Raw genomic sequence first — 22,493 nt, forward strand, 5'->3', positions numbered from 1 at the left:
GGCTTTTTGCAATAGGGAGACGACTAAGAGCTCTATTTTAGCCATATTGAGCTTGAGCTGGTGGCTAGAAATCCACGGGAGAGGTCAGAAAGAGGCCTGTATTTTCATTTGTACATAAGAAGACAGGCTTGGAATAGAGAGATGGTGGCTGAATTTGTGTTTACACGTGAGATTACAACCCATCTCTGCATAGACGGGGAGAAGAGGGAGAACAAGGACAGAGTCCTGTGGAACAACCACAGAAAGTTGGAGTGGGGACGAGGGCCCTCAAAAGGACACCCTGAAGAAGTTATTTGAGAGTTAGGAGGGGAACCAGAAGAGGGCAGAGTCATGGAAGCCCGGGGTAGGGGCCGGAATGACAGGATTTCCAAATGGCTATCACAATTCTGCCTTATCTTGCACTTAAAATTGATCATATTCTTTGTTCAATTTTTTTCATGTATATCTAATCTGTATGTGTAATAAAAAATTAAATATATATAAATTCTTTGTAATTGCTCTACTTGAGGAAACTTAAATATCCAGCATATTTTCAAGGATATCCTCCTTTTAAATTAAATTGTTAATGGGGTTGACTAGTTAGCAAAATCAAACAACTTGCCCAGGACCATGCACTACTATTCAGCAGTGATAGTGATGGTAGCGAATGAGTTCGGTTCCATACACTGAGAGCTATGTGGAATTTTTAATGAGTATTTTCCTCTCCTGCTGGATGGTGCTTTAAAGACAACAGCTTGCATTCTATCATTTGTGGATTTCATAGGTAGACTTAGATGCTAAAGTAAATCCTTCAGTGTCTCTCTCTTTTAACACAAAGCAACCAGGAAGAAAGACAGTAATTGTAGGGTGAGAATCATCCCATCTAACAGTTGCACCGGGAACTTGTGCCTCAAAGTTAGAAGCTGACTACTATAACTTCCTTTTTGGTATCCCCTAGACTGATAGTCAATCAGCTACCTCTTGCTTCAGAAGCCTGAGAACTTGAGAAAAAGCTAGTTCTCTCTTGAGTCTTTCCCTCACAGACATGAAAATCAAATTTGTGTATAGTTCTGGTCAGGAAGGTATGCAATCTGAAAGAATGGATGTCTAAATGTGTACAAGAATTGTCTAACGTCTTTTGATATTACAAGATCTTTCACCTGTTGAATCATTTCAAGTCACTTCTAGTCTGTTTATTGATGACCATCTTATAAATGGAGATTCCTGATTCTGCTACCTGGAGGAGGGAAGGAGAGGAAACTGCAGAATGAGAATGGTGGGCTCTCCATGAAGTTACTAAACTGAAAATGTTTGAGTTAAATATTCTAGCTTGATGTACAATGTTTTCTTTGTTAACAAAGTATAAACTGAACTTTTCTACACTAAATCTTAATAGTCAATGGAGAGTACAGTAAAGTGAATATACAAGAAATGTTAACATGCTTGTTGAATTTTTCCCTTTATACTCTAACTTACCTGATTTGACAACACAACTTAATTACTCCTTCTCTTCTTTGTTTTGTTTCCAGGCTTGAGTGTGGATCGTCCATGTGCCAGAGCAGTAAAGGTTGATTGCATGTATCCGCTATCTCAAGTTACATCCAGAAACAATGTCGTGTGGGCACTGACTGAGCAGCGGGTGCTTCTCTATCGAGAGGGAGTGAGCAGCTTCTGTCCTGAAGGAGAACAATGGAAGTGTGATATTGTCAGGTAATTGGGCAGTGTTTAATCAGAATGACAGAAAAGGTTGCTTTCGTTCCTGGGTATTTCATCTTATGGTAATTGAACCACTCATCTCTTGCTTATAAAGCATTTTGCATCCAAATTGTAATCCTTATGTTACTCTTGTCAGTGCATCTTGTTAAGTCACACTTTAATCAGTCAGTGGGCAAAAAAAGGACACTACTTGGAAGACATTTATTGGTGGTGAGTGCGGGATGTTTAACAGAAGCGTGTATGGGAGGGAAAACAGGGAATTAATGAAATAGGCCTTTTTTAATACTAAATACTGTTTAGTTCGTTCATTTGTGCAATAATGGTGCTCCCATTATTTAAATTGGCTCTCCAAATATTTAATAATTTATTTTTCAAGAGTACATGTATATGTTTACAGTTGACTTTGTCAGTCAGTCACTTACAAGACTAGAAGTTGCACTGGATATTTTATCCCCAAATTCACCTCAGATACACTGGGTAGTAGTATATTTTACTTCTGTATCTATTTTCACCAGAATTCCTGCTTTTTAGCTTTATCAGCAACAGACCAGTTTGTTATGCCTTTCTGATCCAGAGAGTAGTTACATCCTGTATTATATTGTAAAATGTAGGGAAATGTGTCCATTCTTGCATAAATCAATGCCATTTCTTTCCCAATAGGTAATTACTTTAACATTAGACTTTAAGATGACCTTTGTAATTGATTTTTTTTAAAGATTTGAGGGGGGGGGACGACTAATGTTCAAATCTACAATTCGCATCCAATTATTACATCGAAGAAAGTTGAATGTCTTTTATGTAAATACACAAGACTGACTTATAAACCAGGTATCCTGTGTGTTCTCAGACTTTTAGGACCGTTCAAATCAATGCAAATTGAGATTTCTGAGCTATTCTCGAAGGCAGATTGGAAGTGACTATCAGAATAGGATTGCCAACTTTAACTTTTGATTTTTAAAAATACTGTTTATAGTGATCAGTTTTCTCAGAGCTTAGACGTGTGATTGTTTCATACAGGAGGCTTTTGTAATCAAGGTCAACTTCTGTCCTTTATTGTATAGTCATAACCAGTTCAAGATTATGCTGTCCGTGCTCTCGATGTTCTAGTCACAATAGAGAGAAACAAAGTATAATAAAGTTTGTTACTGGATAACTTGGAGATGTGTTCAAAGACATGTGTTTTAATTTACACGTTGGTAGTACCGTATGAAGAACTTCTTTTCCACTCTAGTTTCATATTCAATTTGAAGGTTTTAAGGAAGGTTTTAATGTGTTATGTATTTTAAAATGTCTTTTGCATTTGCAGTGAAATGCAAGCTTTGGAACCAGTGTGTATTACTCTTGGAGACCAACAGACGTTATGGGCTTTGGACATACATGGAAATCTGTGGTTCAGAACTGGTGTGGTTTCAAAGAAACCACAAGGAGATGATGACCATTGGTGGCAAGTATGTACTCCTTATTCAGCTTTCAGTAAAGTCCACCGTTCCATCGTTGTGATGTTTTCTTGCAGGGATCCCGACCTAAAAATATCAAGAAATAATTGCTTGGAGGCTTACAAGCATTATTAATACACATGTAATGGAACCACCAGGCTGTGGGTGCTGAGGCCCCTTTTAAATCTGGTCCCTGAAAGGAGTTAAAAACATTCCAGTATCAGCCAGAGGAAAATTAAAACAGTGACAGGACAGTTTCCTTTAGCCAAATTAAAAAAAAAAAAAAAAAAAAAGGCAAGGAGGCTTCTTTCACCTAATCCAACTATTTCCAAAGCACACAGGGCTGCTTTCTTCAGCCACAGAGCCTGTGAGGGAAAATGATGACAAAAACAATTCTTACTGGGCTTATTCTCGGGAATCAGTATAGAATCCCTGATCATGTTGTTTACATCCTTACTTATGTTCCTGGGTCTTTGTTCCCCCGATCATCTCTGGAGGAGGCGGATTGTCCACTCCTCCGCCTGTCTTTCCTGAGTGATTTAGTCAAAAATATCTTCCCCTGTATGTATATGACAGGTTTCAGAGTAACAGCCGTGTTAGTCTGTCTTTGCAAAAAGAAAAGGAGTACTTGTGGCACCTTAGAGACTAACCAATTTATTTGAGCATGAGCTTTCGTGAGCTACAGCTCACTTCATCGGATGCATACCGTGGAAACTGCAGTAGACATTATATACACACAGAGACCATGAAACAATACCCCCTCCCACCCCACTGTCCTGCTGGTAATAGCTTATCTAAAGTGATCATCAAGTTGGGCCATTTCCAGCACAAATCCAGGTTTTCTCACCCTCCGCCCCCCCCCCCCCCCCCACACACACACACTCACTCACTCTCCTGCTGGTAATAGCCCATCCAAAGTGACCACTCTCTTCACAGTGTGTATGATAATCAAGGTGGGTCATTTCCAGCACAAATCCAGGTTGTGCTGGAAATGACCCACCTTGATTATCATACACATTGTGAAGAGAATGGTCACTTTGGATGGGCTATTACCAGCAGGAGAGTGAGTGTGTGTGTGTGGGGGGGAGGGGGGTGAGAAAACCTGGATTTGTGCTGGAAATGGCCCAACTTGATGATCACTTTAGATAAGCTATTACCAGCAGGACAGTGGGGTGGGAGGGGGTATTGTTTCATGGTCTCTGTGTGTATATAATGTCTACTGCAGTTTCCACGGTATGCATCCGATGAAGTGAGCTGTAGTTCACGAAAGCTCATGCTCAAATAAATTGGTTAGTCTCTAAGGTGCCACAAGTACTCCTTTTCTTTTTGTATGTATATGGAATCTTATATTGGAGCAGCATGGACAACATGATTTTGAGATGACATCTAATTTAATCAGTAAGTTGTCTTACCTTCATGCACATTCCCATAAAAGCAGGAATTGCCTCCTATTTTGGAATGCTCCAAAGCATGGTTATATTTAGTTGCTTATAATGGAGCTTGGGCAATTAACCGTATAAGGTGAGGGCCCCTAGGGAGCAGTTGCTGAAAACCATTAACATGAATTCAAACAGCTCACGTGAGTCACATGGATATTCTTCCTCTGGGGAAGCTAAATGAAGCTATATGAAGATCCAAGACTATATGCCAGGCTCCAGGACAATTTCAGAGGAGAGATTCTTTTTTTCCTCTCTGACCATTCCCCAGATGAGGGGACTTCAGGTGCAGCAGAGTTCTGCAGTACTTGAAATAGATAAAAATACTAAGAAATTTTGGGCAGGTGTTTGTTTTTGGTTAGTTGTTTTTTTGTTTTATTTATATAGGAAGCTGTTATCTGTTATGTGATTCTGGTTTGTAATCAAGGCTCCTAAAACTTAAATCCATCAAAACTCAAGAGGAATCAAGCTTGTTTTTTCCTCCACTCACTCAGTAGAGAGGTTCCAGAGGTTCACTCAGGAACGTTGTTTCTGATATTCCTGAACCCTATGCAGAAGGCAGATGAGGCATCTTTTTATCATAAGCATAGTTTGACGTCTATATTTGGGGCGGCAAGGTGTGGGGGAGTGAGGCTTGGTGGGGGATCCAGGTGAGTATGGGGGTGGGCCTCCATGGGGGATCCAGGTGTGGAGGGTGAGGCTAGATGGGGTAGGGATTCAAGTGTGTGGGAGCAGCTTGACAGGGGAGTCTGGGCATTGGGGGCTCAGTGGAGGAAGTTCTGGGTGTGTGTGCATGGAGGGGGTCTGAATGCAAAGGGGTTGGGCAGATGTGGGGGGCAGCTCCCCAGACAGTGACCCCTTCCCTGTCCCCATGCCTGAGGAGTGATAGGGACAGGAACCGGGGGAGGGTTGCGGAGCTTCCTGCAGCCGGGGAGGTTTCTTGGAGTGAATCTGACCTGGTGCCAGCTGCTCCAGGGGAAGAGGAAGTCCTGTTTCTCTTCTCTCCCTTCTTTCCTCCCGGCCACCAGCAGCTGAGCCAGGTGCAGAATTCCAATTCCCCCCAAGAGTAATTCACTCTGTCACTCAACTGGGCTGTACATGCACAGATGGTTGGGAAGCAGTTCAGCTGCCTGGCTCTCCTGGGTCACTGCTTTCTTGCCCTCCCCATACACTGATCATGAGGGGGAAGCTTACCTGCTAGCAGAGAACACCTGGCTTCTCCCCCTCCCCAAAACATTCCTCCTTGCCCCCAATAGGTGCTGAGGCGGAAGTGAGTGAGCACCAACACCAGGCGCTCTGTGCCTGCTGGTCAGTTTCCCCACGTGGATTGTGTGGTGAGTCAACGGGAGCTGCCCCCTGCCCTCCCTTTACGCAGCCTATGTGGGCAAACTCATCGACCGTCATAGAGTGCCTTAAGTCACTGCTCTTGTCCGGCACGTTCCTCTGCAGAGGAGGAAGCAGGGCTAAGGGGAAAATATGGGCACTTCCCCCCATGCATCACCTGTGCAACATATATAGTTTGCCATGCTTTTTATGGAAGGTCCTGTAACTCATCACTAGTTTAACTGATTATCCAGAACATTTTTTTTCCAGGTAAGCATTACAGATTACGTCGTGTTTGACCAATGCAGCCTCTTCCAGACGATAATCCATGCTACCCACACAGTGGCAACAGCGGCCCAGGCTCCAGTAGAGAAGGTGGCGGAGAAACTTCGAATGGCATTTTGGTCACAGCAGCTTCAATGTCAGCCAAGCCTTCTTGGAGTCAACAGTAGTGGGGTCTGGATCTCTTCAGGCAAAAACGAGTTCCATGTAGCAAAGGGAAGTCTAATAGGTTGGTGCATTTTTACACCTGTTGGGTTTTTTTAAAAATCAAAGAAACTAACTAGCACATCCACTCTGCACCCCTTACCATTCCCCTAGCCTACCCATGGTAAAATTCAGCCACAGCAAATTAAAGAGCAAGTTGCAAAAGCTTCCTTTCCTTAAACTAGAGTGGGTATGCAGACAGTAATGAGGGATGCTGTCTTAACATTTGGTGTGAGTAATTGCCCTTTTAAAAGTAGTACTGTGAGGAAGGCAAGTTTGGGAGCCTGTTGCTCAAGCTTGTTATGCTTTCCACAAACATACTGCTTCTTTCAGTGCATGCACCCATATCTTGAATTAAAAAGAGTTACATATTGATATCATGCACTACAGCACCTAGCACAATGGAGTTTTGGTCCATAACTAGGGCTGCTAGGTACTATGTTACCTATATATGGTGCTGTATATAAGTAATAATAATATAGTGATCACTTTGGGAAATGTGTCTAGGAAACTGAGCAATAGATTTTACTTATGATTCGATGAGAGAACATGCTGAGACAAGACAACTAAGACAAGACAGTTAATGACTTTAGCCTGGCTGATGAATGTTGTAGCTCACGACTGATTTGGTCTACTGCCAGAAGCCTCTAACTTTTGTGCTCTCATTTCATGCAATCCTGGCTTCATCTGCAGGTCTAGGTGCATTTTCAGTTGTGTCTTCAAGCCATTCTGATTTGTTCTGTCAATGTACTGCTCTAAGTAGAATTTCCCTCTTTGAAGGAACCAGGTGAAGAGTCCTGATCAAACAGTAAAGTAATTCTCAAACGGATTTCTCTAGACTTGTTGGAGGCTGCTTAGAGCTGTATTCTTTCTCTGTCCTTTTGAGAGAGATGTTCCTAAAGCTATATGACTAAACTTGGGTATAGAAACTGTCGTCTTATTCTACCAAAAAAGTTTACCTGATGGCCTCTTGATAGCAGCATATTAGCATAGTAGCCAAGTGATGCCAGATTAGCCACTCCTTTAGGATTCTCTCTCATTAGATGATGTGAAGGATTATGTAGTACTGTACCCAGTATTTACACAGCGAATCTGTCAAAAAATACTCCTGTTCCTTCCGTCTGTGTGTGTGTGTGTGTGATTAAGATTTAAGAGTAGCTTTCATGATTCCTAAAGCACTAAACTAGATAGAAGTGCTTGACATGTATTTAAACAGGCATAAGAAAAGACTTGCAGAAAACTGATGCTGGAAAGCTTATTGGTTGACATCTAAGCCATCTGAAGAGATCTCTGCAGGTTGTGCAGATGTTTTTCTTTTAGATATGCTTTACTTGTTGGGTTACTAATATTTTATACCAACTTTAAAGAGGAAACATCTGTATGGAATTGTATTTGTCTAATAAAAAAAAAATGTCTTCCCAATGAGAAGTGTGACTTGTTCGCTCTGCAGAACTTTCAGTTTGTGGATGGTACCCAGTCAGTTCAGTTTAGGTGAGATTTGGCCATAAGCGCAAGAAGTTAACATTGTTTTTGTCATTTAAGTGGGAATGGGCAACATACTGGCTTTTGCATTTCACAAGACTAATAAATGACTGGCATTGCTGATCACTAAGGCTGTGATTCTGGCACAGAGGTCGTGGAATTCACACATTCCACGACTTTCCGCAGCCTTTGTGACTTGCGCAACATCCAGTGCAGCTGACCCCAGGGCCACCTGAGTAGCTGGCCCCAGGTCCAGCCACGTCAGCCGCTGTTGGAGCGGCCCTGGGGTGAGCTGCACTGGCTGCTGCTCGGACAGCCCTGGGTGGTTGGCCCCAGGGAGCGCCTGAGCAGTGGGCCGCTGGGGGCAGTCAGCCCCTGCCGCCGGAGCAAGGGTACCCAAGAGCAGTGGAGCCGTAGGAGCAGCGATTTAGTCATAGGTGTTTATAGTAAAAATCATGGACAGGTCACGGGCCGTGAATTTTTGTGTTTTGCTCGTGACCTGTCCGTGACTTTTACTAAAAATACCCATGACTAAATCTTAGCCTTACCGATCATGTAAAGTTAATTATAGTTGTGTATCCCTGGAAGGGCAGAAGGTTGCAAGTAACAAACTTGGCATTTGATGGGAAAGAACATCCTCCTCACTTTTGTCTATGTGACCTTTGTAAATCTAAACAAAGTATTTTGCTGAAGAGTCAGCACAACCTTCAGCTGTAAGTATTGGGTCAAAACTGCTGCTAGTGCTTAGAACAAAAGGTGACCTCTAACGGATCATTTCATGTAAGCTTGCAACAAAGGGGAACCTCCAAACAGGGCTGAGAAGCAGCAGATACAATCTTTGCACTAGATTTTAGTTCTATTTTAGACTTCAGATTTCGTTACTACATGGTGTAATTCACAAATATAAACAGTTGCCAAATGTTTCAACATTGAACCTGAAAGTATCCCTGTTGCAATGACTTCTTCATCTATGTGCTGATTTGGTGTTCATCCATGATAATGTAACAAACTGTCTAGTGACATAAATGCACTTAATGAAAAATGGTGTGTGTGTGTGTGCGTTTTTTTTAAACAAGAAAAATCTCTCAAACCTATGAGCATGAACTGGTGGGAAATCAATCTTAATAAATAGTCATTTGGTTTTATAATGTGTTTTGGCCACAGCAATATCAGATATTGATTAGAACAAATAAATTTAATAGTTGATTATAACAGAAATCCTCAGAACTTTTAAAAAATATTTCTAACAAAAGACTTTGTCATAACATTTAAGTTGCAAAGTGTGTGATTCATGGCGGTGATTGTTTTGCTCTCTTTTTCAGGAACATATTGGAATAATATTGTGCCTCGAGGTACTGTTTCTGCCACAAAATGGGCTTTTGTGTTAGCTTCCTCAGCTCCAACTAAAGAAGGTTAGTGAATCTTCAATATAAGCTTATACCATAATTAAACTGACTTCATGCATTAGAGTTGATAGCTGAAATGGTACTAACAGGTTCCATAATGCAGAACTAATCCAGAGTTTTTGTCTATCGGTGTGCAGAAATCCCATATTTTTGGAACAAGCTAGAATTTCCTTCTGTCTAAGTTATTGGAGATAAATCATGGTGGGACTGCAGTGGAATGGCCTTGAATAAGGTGTGCTGCTTTTTGAGCATCCTTACTGGCTCATGCAAGGAATAAAGTGTTTAGTGTCTTTTTGAAGTTATATATCCCTCATTTGGAGGGGTGCTGAGCCACTAAATGTGGAGGGAAAAACAAATATTACTGTAATGGATGTGGTGTGCATAGAGGCTAAGGAGTTGGTGGGATCAGTAGGTCTACCTCCAAAGATTGGCAGGGAGGTAGGGAGAGTGGAGGCTTTGGTAGCAAAACTCAATTTGAGGACTCGACATTTTGTACTGACCTATTTATTTATTATGTCCTGTGGTGCCACAATATGCTAGACGCTTTCCATACATTGCTGTAGTACAAGATGAATCCACAAATCCCATTGAGGTGCTTTAATGGATGAAGATGGGAGAAATTTAGTAATTCACATTTTCTCATCAACCATTTGGATTTTACCATATTTGTTCTTATGCTAATTTTGGCCCTCAGTACCATATTCTATATTGGGTTTCTAATCTGTACACTTGCTGCTAATGATGACTCTTTGGTGCTAGGGAAGTCGATTCATTTAAAGCAGCACCACCCAGTTAGCGGGAAAGAGGCTAGGTAGCCTAACCTATTAGGTTATTGGAGTCAGTAACACTCTCCAGCGAGTGAACTGACACCCCCTTCAGTTTTTGCCATCATCATCACTGGAAGACTGCAGCACAGCATAAAAATAAAATAGGGTGGTTTCTTAAAAGTATTTTATTTATATACTTTTCACCACAGCATCACTGATATAAACTGAGCCTCACCACCACTCCTGTGAGAAAGAAATATCTCCATTTTAGAGAAGGAGAAACAGAGAGAGAGAGAATAACTTGCCCCAAATCAATCAAGATCCTGTGTTTAGAACTGGGAATGGAACTCCAGATTTCCTGATTCTAGGTCCAGTGCCTTAACCACATCTTTCCTCTTTGTCTCTGGGACTGAAAAAAACTATCATTCTATTTTATTTTTAAAGCATAAATGTAACTTCTCTAAAAAACATATAAACCTTCCCTTAGTTGCATACATTTTGAAAGTAATCTGTCCAATATATTGTTAGGCAGGTGGGTGGATTCATGTTAAGGAAACACTTCTGAAATATTTAAGGTACTTAAGGCCTTATCTGTATTTGCCTCAGTTTCCGCCATTCATGATCAGCCACCAGTAGACTAAGTAAGCTGTAATTTGCAGTTTACTGTATATCAAGCAGAAAACTGCCATGGTGCAAATTGTGGTTGGTTGGTTGGTTTGTGTTTTTCAAGTGATGCCCAGAGGTACTCCACTTCAGGTGTTGGTGCGTCTCAGTGCCTTTGACTGGAGAATTTCAGCATGCACGATCCCCGTCTCGCAGCACCATTGGCACCTCATCTAGCGTGCACACAACCTGACCTCCTCGGTTCTTTTTCAACCGTCCTGAGATGGTGTTCCCAGAAGTGTCATGAAGTTAGCTCACTTAGCGTTAAAATTGTTTACTAGCATAGTTTTAGCTTACCAGTTCGGTTACTTAATCTTATACTCAAAGCAACAAATTTGAGGGCTTGGTCAAGGATCTGAATGAACTTCCCACTCTACAGAGCTGATGACACCATCCATCTTCCACATCAGGGATTGTCTGACTCCCTTTTACTCAACGTGGTCTTCCATCATCACTGACAAGTGAACCCTAGAAATCATACACACAGGCTACTTGATTCCTTTTACTTCCCTCCCTCCTCGTCCCTGTTCAGGGACCCTTTTCATGGGCACCTTCTAACAAGTAAACTGTCTTCTACACTTAGGTGCTGTGGAACAAGTTCCTCCACAACATGAGGAAGGGTTTTTACTCCCATTACTTCTTAACCCAAAAGAAAAATGGAGGATGGAGGCCCATCCTAGAACCTATCTGCAATACCACAGATTTCCACTGGCTTCCACCAGCCTTGGTTAACAATTGGCATAGTGATTCCCCAGTCCCAACTTTTCCCAGAAACATAAGTTCTGAAATGTCCAGCCCTGTCCTGGAACAGTCAGAGGGATATTAAGGTCCATTGTCCCTTTAAGGAGTCAATATTCAAGAGTTTTCTGCTTTAACTGGAGTTACCAAACACTTCAGTTTAAATAAAGCACTGGATTGGTTTAGATTTAAAATAAAGCAAGTTTATTAATGAAAGAAGGTAGGATTTTAAGTGTATTCATGTATGAGATAGAATCGTTACCAGCAAATAAAAATGAAAACATGCGTCTAAAATTTAACCTAGCATGTTTTCGTTCAAGGCTTTGTTTAAGATGGCCTCCTTCGCCCACAGTCTTCCAGCAAGATGGTGACTGATCCACTCCTTGGTCAGGAGCACTCCCAGAGGCCCAAAAGTGCACCTTTGTTGTCTTGGGTGAAAGAGAGAACTTGGTTTTCTGCCACTTTCTTCTATAGTCCAATGAACCTTTGAAGTGGATTATTCTGAAGGTTACCCCTCAAAGTAAAGTTTATCCAAACAGTGAGGAAGGCAACACGCAGTCTGGTGGTGAAGGAGGTTTTGTGCTCTTTGGTCTCCCACTTGTTCACTAAAATGCAAATTATTCTGTTTCCTGCCTTCTCCTCCTCCTGCTATCTTGAGGACCTGTTTACTACTTATATGTAAATTGAGGTAAACACACACACATTCCTTTGTTTAGGATAGGCCTGTTTAGCAACTTTTGCTTAGGCAGGAGTGTCTGGTTTTGAACAAGTGCTAATATCATACAGGGGAAAAACCAAAGCAGCAATTGAATTTGGGAGAAGAGATTGCAAGCAATGTAGGATGACAGAAAGAAGTGGTCGCAGGGGTGTGGGTGTGGATATGTAAAAACACTAATTTTTACTCTCAGTGTTAAATACTCAAAACTTCTGAAAATCAGGCCACTTATTTTAGATGCCTAAATCTAGGAATTTAGGTTAGAAAATCTTGACCGAAGAATACGTTTCAGAAGACTGATAGTTTACCATTAAGTGCAGAGCGCATTTAAAAACAGAGTGAAACAACTATGTAAGTATTAGAGAGTAGATTAGGAGTGATTTTAACAATAACACACACGTTCTCTCCATAGGAAGCTTTCTGTGGCTATGCCAAAGCAACAAGGATCTGTTTTGTGTCAGTGATCAGAATCCTCAGTTCCATCCTTCTTCAGTTCAGCTACCGCCTGATGCTGAAATGGTGTGTTATTCAGCCTGCCAGGATGCCATATGGGGTTTGGATAAACAAGGACAGATCTTTATCAGAACACTTTCGCCAAGTTGCCCAGCTGGGATGCACTGGACAAAACTGGACCTTTCTCAGCTAGGTATGGCTTTTTGTGGTAAGCGAAAAGACTCAACTTATTTTTAAGCAAACAGGTTTTATAAAGGTTTCAGAGTAGCAGCCGTGTTAGTCTGTATCCGCAAAAAGAAAAGGAGTACTTGTGGCACCTTAGAGACTAACCAATTTATTTGAGCATAAGCTTTCGTGGTGCCGCAAGTACTCCTTTTCTTTTTAGGTTTTTAAAAAATATTCTGCTGCATTTTTCATTGGCTTTGCAAATACCAATTTAAATTTTAAGATTTATTGAATTTAATAACACCTGAAAATAACTGCTGTATTAGTAAAGATGTAGAATTTTCCAACTTTATCAAATGTCAGAAAAAATCCCAGGGTTTTCCAATAGCTGGCATGCTTTTAGATAGCCTTTTGCTATGAAGGTAGTATTAAGTGTTCATTGTTCACTTGATGGTATTTTGTAAAGGGTATTTTTTGTTTTGTTTTTATCAGGCAAAGCAGTCAGTACTTGGGTGGGAATCCTTCAAGGAAACCTGTTTCAGAAAGCAGCACTAGTGATTCAGTTGGTGATGTTCTTCTGTTCAAGTTGATACTGAACTTATGCCTCAGCATGACATTGGGGGAATGTGGTGCTGCTGAAGTTGCTGTCTTTGGTTGGATAAGACATAAAATCCTAGTCCTTGACTGCTTGTGGTCATTAAAACATTCTCCCAATATGACACTCTCCATAAGCAATGGGGTATCCTGGCTGCTTAGCAGTTTAGCCAATTTATTCTACATGTATATTTCTTTGATAGTCTCTCTCAGTTGGCTATGTCTTTACTTCCTGTCCTAAAGTCTTTAATGTTGTGCACTGTTCATTAGCTGCCACGCTATATTGTATGCAAGTCTCCTGGAGACAAGTGAATTGATTCATTCAAAAGTGACATAATTGAATGAAGTCCTTTCTAACATCACTTCCAAATTGGCTCTTAACTTCACATTTCCTTTGGGACGAAATTTTCTGCATTTGGCATCAGATCAAAGCTGAATTTTTTTAAAGTTGGATCAAAATTGGTTCAGCTGGCTTTAAGCTAGGCAAGCATAAGCAGCAGACTTCATTTTCTATAACATAATTATATAAACAGTTAACATTTTTAATCTTCATATTAAAAAAAAATCAGTCATAAGTTATGTACAGAAAAAACATTGTCCATGTTTAAAGCTTCAAGTTTTCAGCCTGGAATATGACCCTTTTTTTTTTTTTTAAATTGGACTGGCTCCCAGCTGCCAAGATGTCTTAAATTTGAATGCCTCTCAAGCTGTTGCACATTCACTGGTTCATGAGTGAGGTCACTAACAGGCTCCCTCACTTGCCTAGCAGGGCTTGGACCACTTTTGTAGTCATGATTATTATTTTCTAGCAGTCTAGGTGATGATATTTCAATTTCATGGTTAATACCTAGCTGTTATAGCTTTTCCATCAGTAAATGTCAAGCACTTTACAAAGGAGGGGTAAGTATCACTATCCTCCCTTTACAGAAAGGGAAACTGAGACACAGTGGTGAAGTAACTTGCCCAAGATCACCCAGCAGACTTGGAGCAGAGCTTGGAATAGAACTTATGTCTCCTCAGTCCCACTCTGTTGCTACATACAGTAGCCCACGCTGCACTTGATCTGTTTTGGTACATTTCTCACTTCTCAGATATCCAGGACTTGAATGACATATTAGATGTAAATCATGTGGTGGTGGTGGTGGGGGATCAGGGAGGTTTGTAGTAGAAGACTCCAGACTATACTAAGCAAATAATTCTCTAGCATGAGCAACCTGTCTTTGGGAGCCAGTGAGCAGGGAGAGGGCTAGAGAATAGACAGTAAAATGTAAATTGGCTTATGAGCTGGGAGTCATTTCAGTCATTGCTACAATATGTAAACTCCTGAAAAGACTACAGGAATTCTCATGATGGGTCAGGAGTATTTAAACTGGTATTTTTCTTTCTTGACATACATTGGTGGCTGCATAGAAATTTGATTAGTTATATCTTTACAGTGAATTATAGATGTTATTGTAGTGTATCTTACAATAGTTGTATGCACTATACGTGCGTTAACTGACTCAAATAACCATAAATACCTTCTAGTATTGATTTCTATAAACAAAATTCCCAAATAGTTGACATACGGTTTAAGGATTAAGACAGTGGTCTCCAAACTTTTTAAGCCCAAGATCACTTTCTGAATTTAAGGGCAACCCAAGATCTACCCCACCCCTTCTCCAAAGCCCCGCCCCGCTTACTCCATCCCCTCCTCTCCGTCGCTTGCTCTCCCATACCCTCACTCACTTTCACCGAGCTCAGGTAGGGGGTTGAGGTTTGGGAGAGGGTGCGAGCTCTGGCCTGGGACTGAGGGGTTTGCAGTGTGGGAGGGGGCTCTGGGCTGAGCTTGGGGTGGGGTTTGGGGTGCAGGGGAGAGTGTGGGATGAAAGCTCTGGGAGGGAGTTTGGGTGTAGGAGGGAACTCTGGGCTGGGGCAGAGAGTTGGGGTGCAGGAGGGGATACAGGGTGCTGGCTCTTGGAGGGCGTCAGGGCTGGGGCAGGGGGTTGGGGTGCAGGAGGGGATACGGGGTGCTGGCTCTGGGCTGGGGCAAGGGTTCGGGGTGCTGGCTCCGGGAGGGCCTGGGGTATGGCCTCCCACCGGGCAGCACTTACCTCCGGCAGCTACCAGTTGGCAATGCAGCATAGCTCAGCTAAGGCAGGCACCCTACCTACCCTGGCCCCACGCCACTCCTGGAAGGGGCCAACGTCCCCCTGCAGCCCCTGTGGGAAAGGGACGGGGGGCATGTGGCTCTGTGTGTTGCCCCTCTCTGCAAGCACCACCCCCACAGCTCTGCATGGCCGCAGCTCCCCATTCCCAGCCAGTGGGAGCTGAAGGGGCAGTGCTTGCAGAAAGGGGCAGCATGTGGAGGGAGACCCCTGTACCCCTGCCTGTGGGGCCACACTGGCCACTTCTAGGAGTGATGTGGTGTGGGGCTGGCTGGCAGGCAGAGAGCCTGCCTTAGCGGCAGCCCCACTACACCACCAGAGATCGTGATCGACTGGGAGATCCTCTAGGATCGGCCAGTCGATCGTGATCGACCGGTTGGTGACCACTGGATTAAGAAATGATTCTGTTACAGATCATTTATCCATTGGGAGGGGGAAAAGGCAAAAAAATCATTGACCGTAGCTGATTGGTGCAATAAAACATCTTACATCATCTTGTTACCATTTTGGGACACAGTCCTTCAATTTAATATATTCAGGTCCATCTCTGCAGTCAGTGGGGCTCTGTGCAGGCACAGCAATGCATCCACATGCAGTGATTTATTGAATCAGGTCTTTAGCTTGTTACATTGTGGCCCAAGAAACTTAATAACTATAATAAAATAATTATTGTCAAATCTTGATGCTAAATTTTATTCCTGGAAAAGTTTTAAAAGTGGTAAACTGTCTTGAAACATTCATGTAACTGTTGTAAAAAGAGATGCAGACTTTGGAATTGGATGAGCATGTTCCCAGAATAAATGCTGAAATATTTTGTATTATGTCAGTTTCACCTTTCTCCAGTCCCTATACTATGTACTGTAGAATAGTATCTGGTAAATTGTTTTGATTAAGGTTTACACTATCAGTGTCAAGGTTTCTAAATGCAGTAGAATGACCTTTACAATTCAACAATAAACAATGTATCTGAATCACGCATAGAGATACCTCTGTCCTCTTTTGTGGATGAATGGTGGTTAGCATGACCTTTCCCGAAGGTAAAAGCAATAAGAGGGGAGGGAAAAAAAAGCTGAAAATGTTTACGTAATGTTTGTATTTTGGAATGTCATATTCTACTTTAGAGGTTAGTAATACCAGCAATGCCATGTAAGTGACATATGACTCCATGTTTGAGTGAGCTGATGCTTATTTGGATCAAAACATTTAAACAGCTGAGAGATCACGTGACAAAACTATTACTGTTTGTAGTGTTGTAGCCATGTTGGTCCCAGAATGAGAGACACAAGGTGGGAGAGGTAATCTTTTATTTATTCTTCAGCTCTCTAGAATTTGAAAGTTTTGTCTTTTTCACCAACAGAAGTTGGTTCAATAAATATATTACCTTACCCATCTTCTCTCTCATAAAACTATTGCTGTCAGACATACTTTGTGCTGCAAGGAGTAATGAGGCTTTATTTAAATAGTAACTTTGTAGCTGTATGTCAGACCTCTAACTGCTGTAGAAATTTGTGCTCCTTGCTATAGAATTTTGAACTCTGATTATTTTTAAAATAAAGGAGTTTAGAAATAAGCCGTAAAATCTTTCCTTTGAGCCAATAAGCAAAAACAGTTAAATACCAAATAGTCTTGATATAGGAATGAATCCATTCACCATTATAACAAACTAAAAGTTAAAGCTGTATAGAGCTAGTGTCTTTTTTCTACAATGTATTGCTAAAAGCTTGTAGTATCTGTACTCAGATAAATGCTATACGCATACAATTTAAGGGATACTTTTCACTTTGATTAGAAGATGCAACTTTATTATGTGATGTGCTTTATGAAGAGTTGGTTGCCAGATATCACTTCCCCCAAGTGAACATTATGTCCAATAACAGGTATCCCAAACAGTGAACATTTAATAAACCAGTGAGATTTATTCTCAGATTCTTTAATTTGGCATCTGACCAAAGCATTCAGTATACAGCCTAACAGCATTGTTAGTTCATCTCTTCCACTACTTAACATTATGCATGCCTTCCTAACACTAGAAAAAAATCCAAATGTTAACTGTAAAGGATAGTATGGATGTTTTTAAAAGTAAATGAATAAAAGAGTAAGAATTCTCAAGATCACAGCATTTCAGTCTACAGTATCATATAGGCTTTCTTTCCCATCCTTGTAAATCACAGACATTTCACAGCTTAATTTGATGGGTATTTGTAATCCGGTTGTGAAAGAGAGAATAAAATTAAGAACTCTGGAACACACTTGTTTCAGAGCTATATGCCTTCATGTTGCTTGTTTTTACGTAGGATTAAAGCATTGATAGGAGTTTTCTTGTGACCACTATAAAATAAGGAAGTTGTGTGACACAAATAGGGAGATACTTTTCAGATAGGTTTTATACTCAACACAAGTAATGAAGGCATGTTAACCTTGAGATGTTAACCCACCCTTTGCATTTTCTGGTAACATTTACCATGTTCATTGCTGACATGTATTTATAGACCTAGACCATTAAGATTGTATAAGTATGACTAGCTACAGAAGAGAGTTCACTTTAGGTCGCATGAAAGTTTGTCTCTCTAAGCATAGAAAAAAACTATATTTCATATGGTTTCTGCCTCTTACTCCCTGCTGACGATAATCATTTGAATTGCATTGTTCTCTAGCAGCAGCGATAGAACATTATGCACTGTCAAAATGTTGTTGGTCAATGGCAGGATACTGCATGAAATAGGCTGTTTTAGATAGATGAGAAAAAATCTCTAGAATAAATGCATGAAATGTAAATGAGATCTTAATTTTCCCCCCATTTGCTTTATAGTTAGGCAGGAGTTGTATGCAAATGTTCTCGATTATACTGATAACTTCTCTGACTGTTAGTTTTTTAGAAATACTTCTGTAAAATTAAACTTCAAATTCTACAGTGGAGATTATTAGCTGAATTAAAAAAGATAATGCCAAATTATTAACAGTCTCTTTCTTCATCATTAGGAGCTATAAAATTGACCAGTTTGGCATGTGGAAATCAGCACATCTGGGCCTGTGATACTAGTGGCGGCGTTTACTTCCGTGTAGGAACTCAGCCTCTAAACCCAAGTTTGATGCTTCCTGCGTGGATAATGATTGAGCCACCTGCACAGGTAAAACAGTCAATCATAACTTTTTAAATGTGATAATTTAGCAATCTGCCTTGAAAATCAAGGAACTTCAACACTTTTCTTTCTGAAAAGATGATGATAGATGGAGGACCCAAAAAAGTCTGAATTTAAGAACATAAAAATTGCCGTACTGGGTCAGACTAATAGTCCATCTAGCCCAGTATCCTGTCTCTGACAGTGGCCAGTACTAGAGCTTCAGGGGAAGTGTACAGAACAAGGCAGTTGAGGTGTTCCAACCCTGTCTTCCCCTCCCAGCTTCTGGGAGCATGAGGTTGCATCCCTGACCATCTTAGCTAATAGCCATCAATGGACCTATCCTCCATGAACTTACCTAGTTATCTGTTTTGTTTTTTGTTTTTTTTTTTCCCACCCAGTTATACTTCTGGCCATCACACATCCCATGACAATGAGATCCAAAAGTTAATTTTGAGTTGTGTGAAAAAGTACTTCCTCTTGTTTGTGTTAAACCTGCTGCCTGTTAATTTCATAGGGTGATTCCTGGTTTTTGTATTGTGGGAAAGGGAAAATAACACTCCCCTTCCCCCTTCATAATTTTATAGATCACTGTCATATCCCCTCTTAGTAGTCTCTTCTAAACTTGTTTCATTCTTTCCTGTCTTATCCAACACCTTAGAATTGTGATCAGCGAGAAGACTAGATTAAGTGCTGTAAAATCTTGAACAGTGGTTTTCTAGACTTCTGCCTGTTCCATTTTGTAGTTTCTACACTTCTAAAAGTTACAAAACATGTTCAAAGCTGTCAATGATACCTTTGCCCTAACAGAGCTGCTATATAAGGCCGTTGACTAGACTGGTCAGAAATCTCTCTTTTTGGTATGATTTGACTCTAGCAAATACAGAGAGCCTTTCATTGTATTGCTTATATACAGTACAAAGATAACACTACACTATATCGTGTCCAGATATACAGTTATAGAATGTTTATGAATTATAAATGCAAGTTTAGTGTTTCAAAGACACCTAGTCTAAAGAAATAATAAAGTAGACATAGAATTACAAAATAAACAGAGAAAAGCAATTCACCTACTAATCTCTACTCTGCTTTATAACAAAGACGTTATGGAAAGAAGAAGGTGGAATGAAGTTACCTTGTTTAAATCAAATTTTTCATTTAATCTCTGGCTATCATTGAAGGGAAAGGATTTACCTAATTAGATGACTACTATTTGACCATTTTGTGAACTGCCATCTGCTTTCTTTAATTAGCAGATGAGTACTGCTGAAGTTCATGTAACTGGCTGTAAATGATCTCTTGTAGTCTGAGTTAGTGAATCCTGAAGGTTTTTCTTCATTTCCTCTAAGCAATCTACTTTTAACAATCATAAGCTCCTCGGGGCAGGCACATGCTTTTTGTTTTGTTTGTACTATACCTAGCACAAAGGGGTCTTGGTCCATGATTAGGGCTCCTAAGCACACAGGAGAACAAACAACAAATCTACATACTTTTGTCTGGTCTTTCAACTTGACTTTATCACCAGGAGAAAACTTACCCATTTTAGCACAGTTAGAATTCTAAGATAATTTTCTGCCAAATGTTAAAAATCTATGACCCATTCACATTTCATTGTGTATTGTAACCAATCCTTAAAACTGCCTTAGAAGAAACATTACTGTAAACAGTGAGAGGTAAAGTTTGCAGATGATACAAAATTGCTCAGAATAGTTGAGTCAAAAGCTGACTGCAAAGATCTACAAAGGGGTCTCTCAAGCTGTGTGATTGGGCAAGAAAATGGCAGATTAAATTCAGTGTCGATCAATACACAGTAATGCACATGGGAAAACACAATCCCAACTATACATACAAAATGATTGGGTCTAAATTAGCTGTTACCACTCATGAAAGGGATCTTGGAGTCATAGCAGATAGTTATCTCAAAACATCTGTTTTATGTGCAGCAGCAGTCAATAAAGCTAACAATGTTAGGAACCACGAGGAAATAGATAAGACAGAACATATAATGCCACTATATAGATCCATGGTATGCCCACACCTTGAATACTGTGAAATTTTGGTCACCCCATCTCAAAAAAGACTTATTAGAGTTGGAAAAAGTACAGAGAAGGGCAACAAAAATAACTAGGGTATGGAACAGCTTCCATATGAGGAGAGGTTAGAAATACTGGTACTGCTCATCTTAGAAAAGAGACGACTAAAGTGGAATATGATAGAAGTCTCTAAAATCATAAATGGTGTGGAGAAAGTGACTGTTTACTCCTTCACGTAACCCAAGATCCAGGGGTCACCCAATGAAATTAATAGGCAGTAGGCTTAAAATAAACATAAGGATGCACTTTTTCATACAATGCACAGTCAAACAGTGGAACTCATTGCTAGGGGATGCTGTGAAGGCTAAAAGTATAACTGAGTTAAAAAAAGAATTAGATAAGTTCAAGAAGGATAGGTCCATCAAGGGCAATTATCAAGATGGTCAGGGACACAACGCCATGCTCTGGGTGTCCCTAAGCATCTGACTGCCAGAAACGTGAACTGAACAATAGGGGATGGATCACTCAATAATTTCTCTGGTCTGTTCATTCCCTCTGAAGTATCTGGCACTGGCCACTGTTGGAAGACTGGATACTGGGCTAGATGAACCATTGGGCTGACCCGGTAAGGCTGTTCAACATTTTTGCAAAGTTTCTGCAGAACAAAATAACATTGGCTGATTCCATTTCTTTCAAGTACCTTCCTGGTTCTTTAATATTGGTTCTTGTTTAGTCTCTTTGCAGATGAAGTAGAAACATGATTGACTCACTGGTACTAATCCTCAGGTATTTTGACCTTTTTATCAAAAAGACAAAAGAAACAAAATGACACTCTAAGGTTAAACATGTAGCATGTAAATCTGTTGGTCTGTGCCAAATTCTCCCTTCTTCCCTTTCAGTCCCATGAAATAAACTGAATGCCATTAACTTCAGTGGTCTTGAGAATGCTCAGCACATGGCAGGAAGTGCTGAGAACTCCACAATATCAGACTCTAATTTTGGGTCATGCCTTTACTGGGTACTCTGAACTTTAATTGGAATTTTGGGAAGAGGTCTTCTGAAGTGAATATTACAGTATTATTGTCATTTTTAACAATTTCTGTATTGGGGGTGATTTTTAATTTTGACTTAGTCTTTAAAGTATTTACAGTGGAGCACAGAAGTATTCATCTCAAGTCTAAGATTTTTTCATTTGCAATACGAATAGATTATTTTGCCTGACTATCCCAGAGATGTTTTCCAGTGCTACTGTGAATGCTGCCAGGAAGGTAGTACACTCTAGTAACTTGTGTCTGACTAACGTACAGACTAGTCCAGATAGCCTCTCGAGGAACTGGTGCCAGCCCTCCTTAGCCATGTGGGACCTATTCAAGGCAGTAATGTTGGAGAGGATTTTCTTAGAGAACTGTCTTTTTCAATTGGGGGGGTTGAAAGGGCAAACCATGACTTGGGAATGCTCCACATGAGTGTTTTAGTCAGTGCATGTTACAGATAAATGAAACTGGATAAATACAGCATATCAAGGCTCCCACTAAAGTGGCTTATTCAGATGATGTAGAATTCCATAGTGTGTCTTTTCAAGTATTTGCTTTTCTTTAATATCAGGATTTTATTTTGTTGAAACCATCTTTGTAACGGAAACATTTTAATTAGCAGGCAATCATTCATATATGTGTGCGCACACATACACACTCTCACTTTCAACACTTTTAATAAAAACTGTTTAAAGTCTTTGTTTCAAACTGATTCCATTGTCCAGTGAGACACAGAATTTTCCTCTTCCTATTGGTCAAGAAAGCCAATATTAACATACTCTAAGCTGCTTTTGCTAAGAA

The 22,493-nt window shown here is 40.6% G+C and overlaps 1 protein-coding gene across 3 annotated transcripts in view; it reads left to right on the forward strand.

The window, feature by feature from the left end:
- Positions 1 to 22,493, forward strand: part of TECPR2 (tectonin beta-propeller repeat containing 2) — a 67,368-nt gene that overhangs the window by 29,120 nt on the left and 15,755 nt on the right. For 2 of the 3 annotated variants that reach the window (XR_013346434.1, XM_077819392.1), the window contains exons 12-17: positions 1,509 to 1,689; positions 3,002 to 3,143; positions 6,161 to 6,401; positions 9,181 to 9,270; positions 12,560 to 12,808; positions 18,486 to 18,634. Coding sequence is in view for 2 of the 3 variants with exons in the window: in XM_077819392.1 (XP_077675518.1) it covers positions 1,509 to 1,689; positions 3,002 to 3,143; positions 6,161 to 6,401; positions 9,181 to 9,270; positions 12,560 to 12,808; positions 18,486 to 18,634 (1,052 nt within the window). In the remaining variant the exon portion in view is untranslated. The remainder of the gene's footprint in view (positions 1 to 1,508; positions 1,690 to 3,001; positions 3,144 to 6,160; positions 6,402 to 9,180; positions 9,271 to 12,559; positions 12,809 to 18,485; positions 18,635 to 22,493) is intronic. The other variant, XM_077819393.1, reaches the window with a different exon arrangement.

Source organism: Eretmochelys imbricata, chromosome 6 (assembly GCF_965152235.1).
Source record: "Eretmochelys imbricata isolate rEreImb1 chromosome 6, rEreImb1.hap1, whole genome shotgun sequence".
Classification (NCBI taxonomy): domain Eukaryota; kingdom Metazoa; phylum Chordata; order Testudines; family Cheloniidae; genus Eretmochelys; species Eretmochelys imbricata.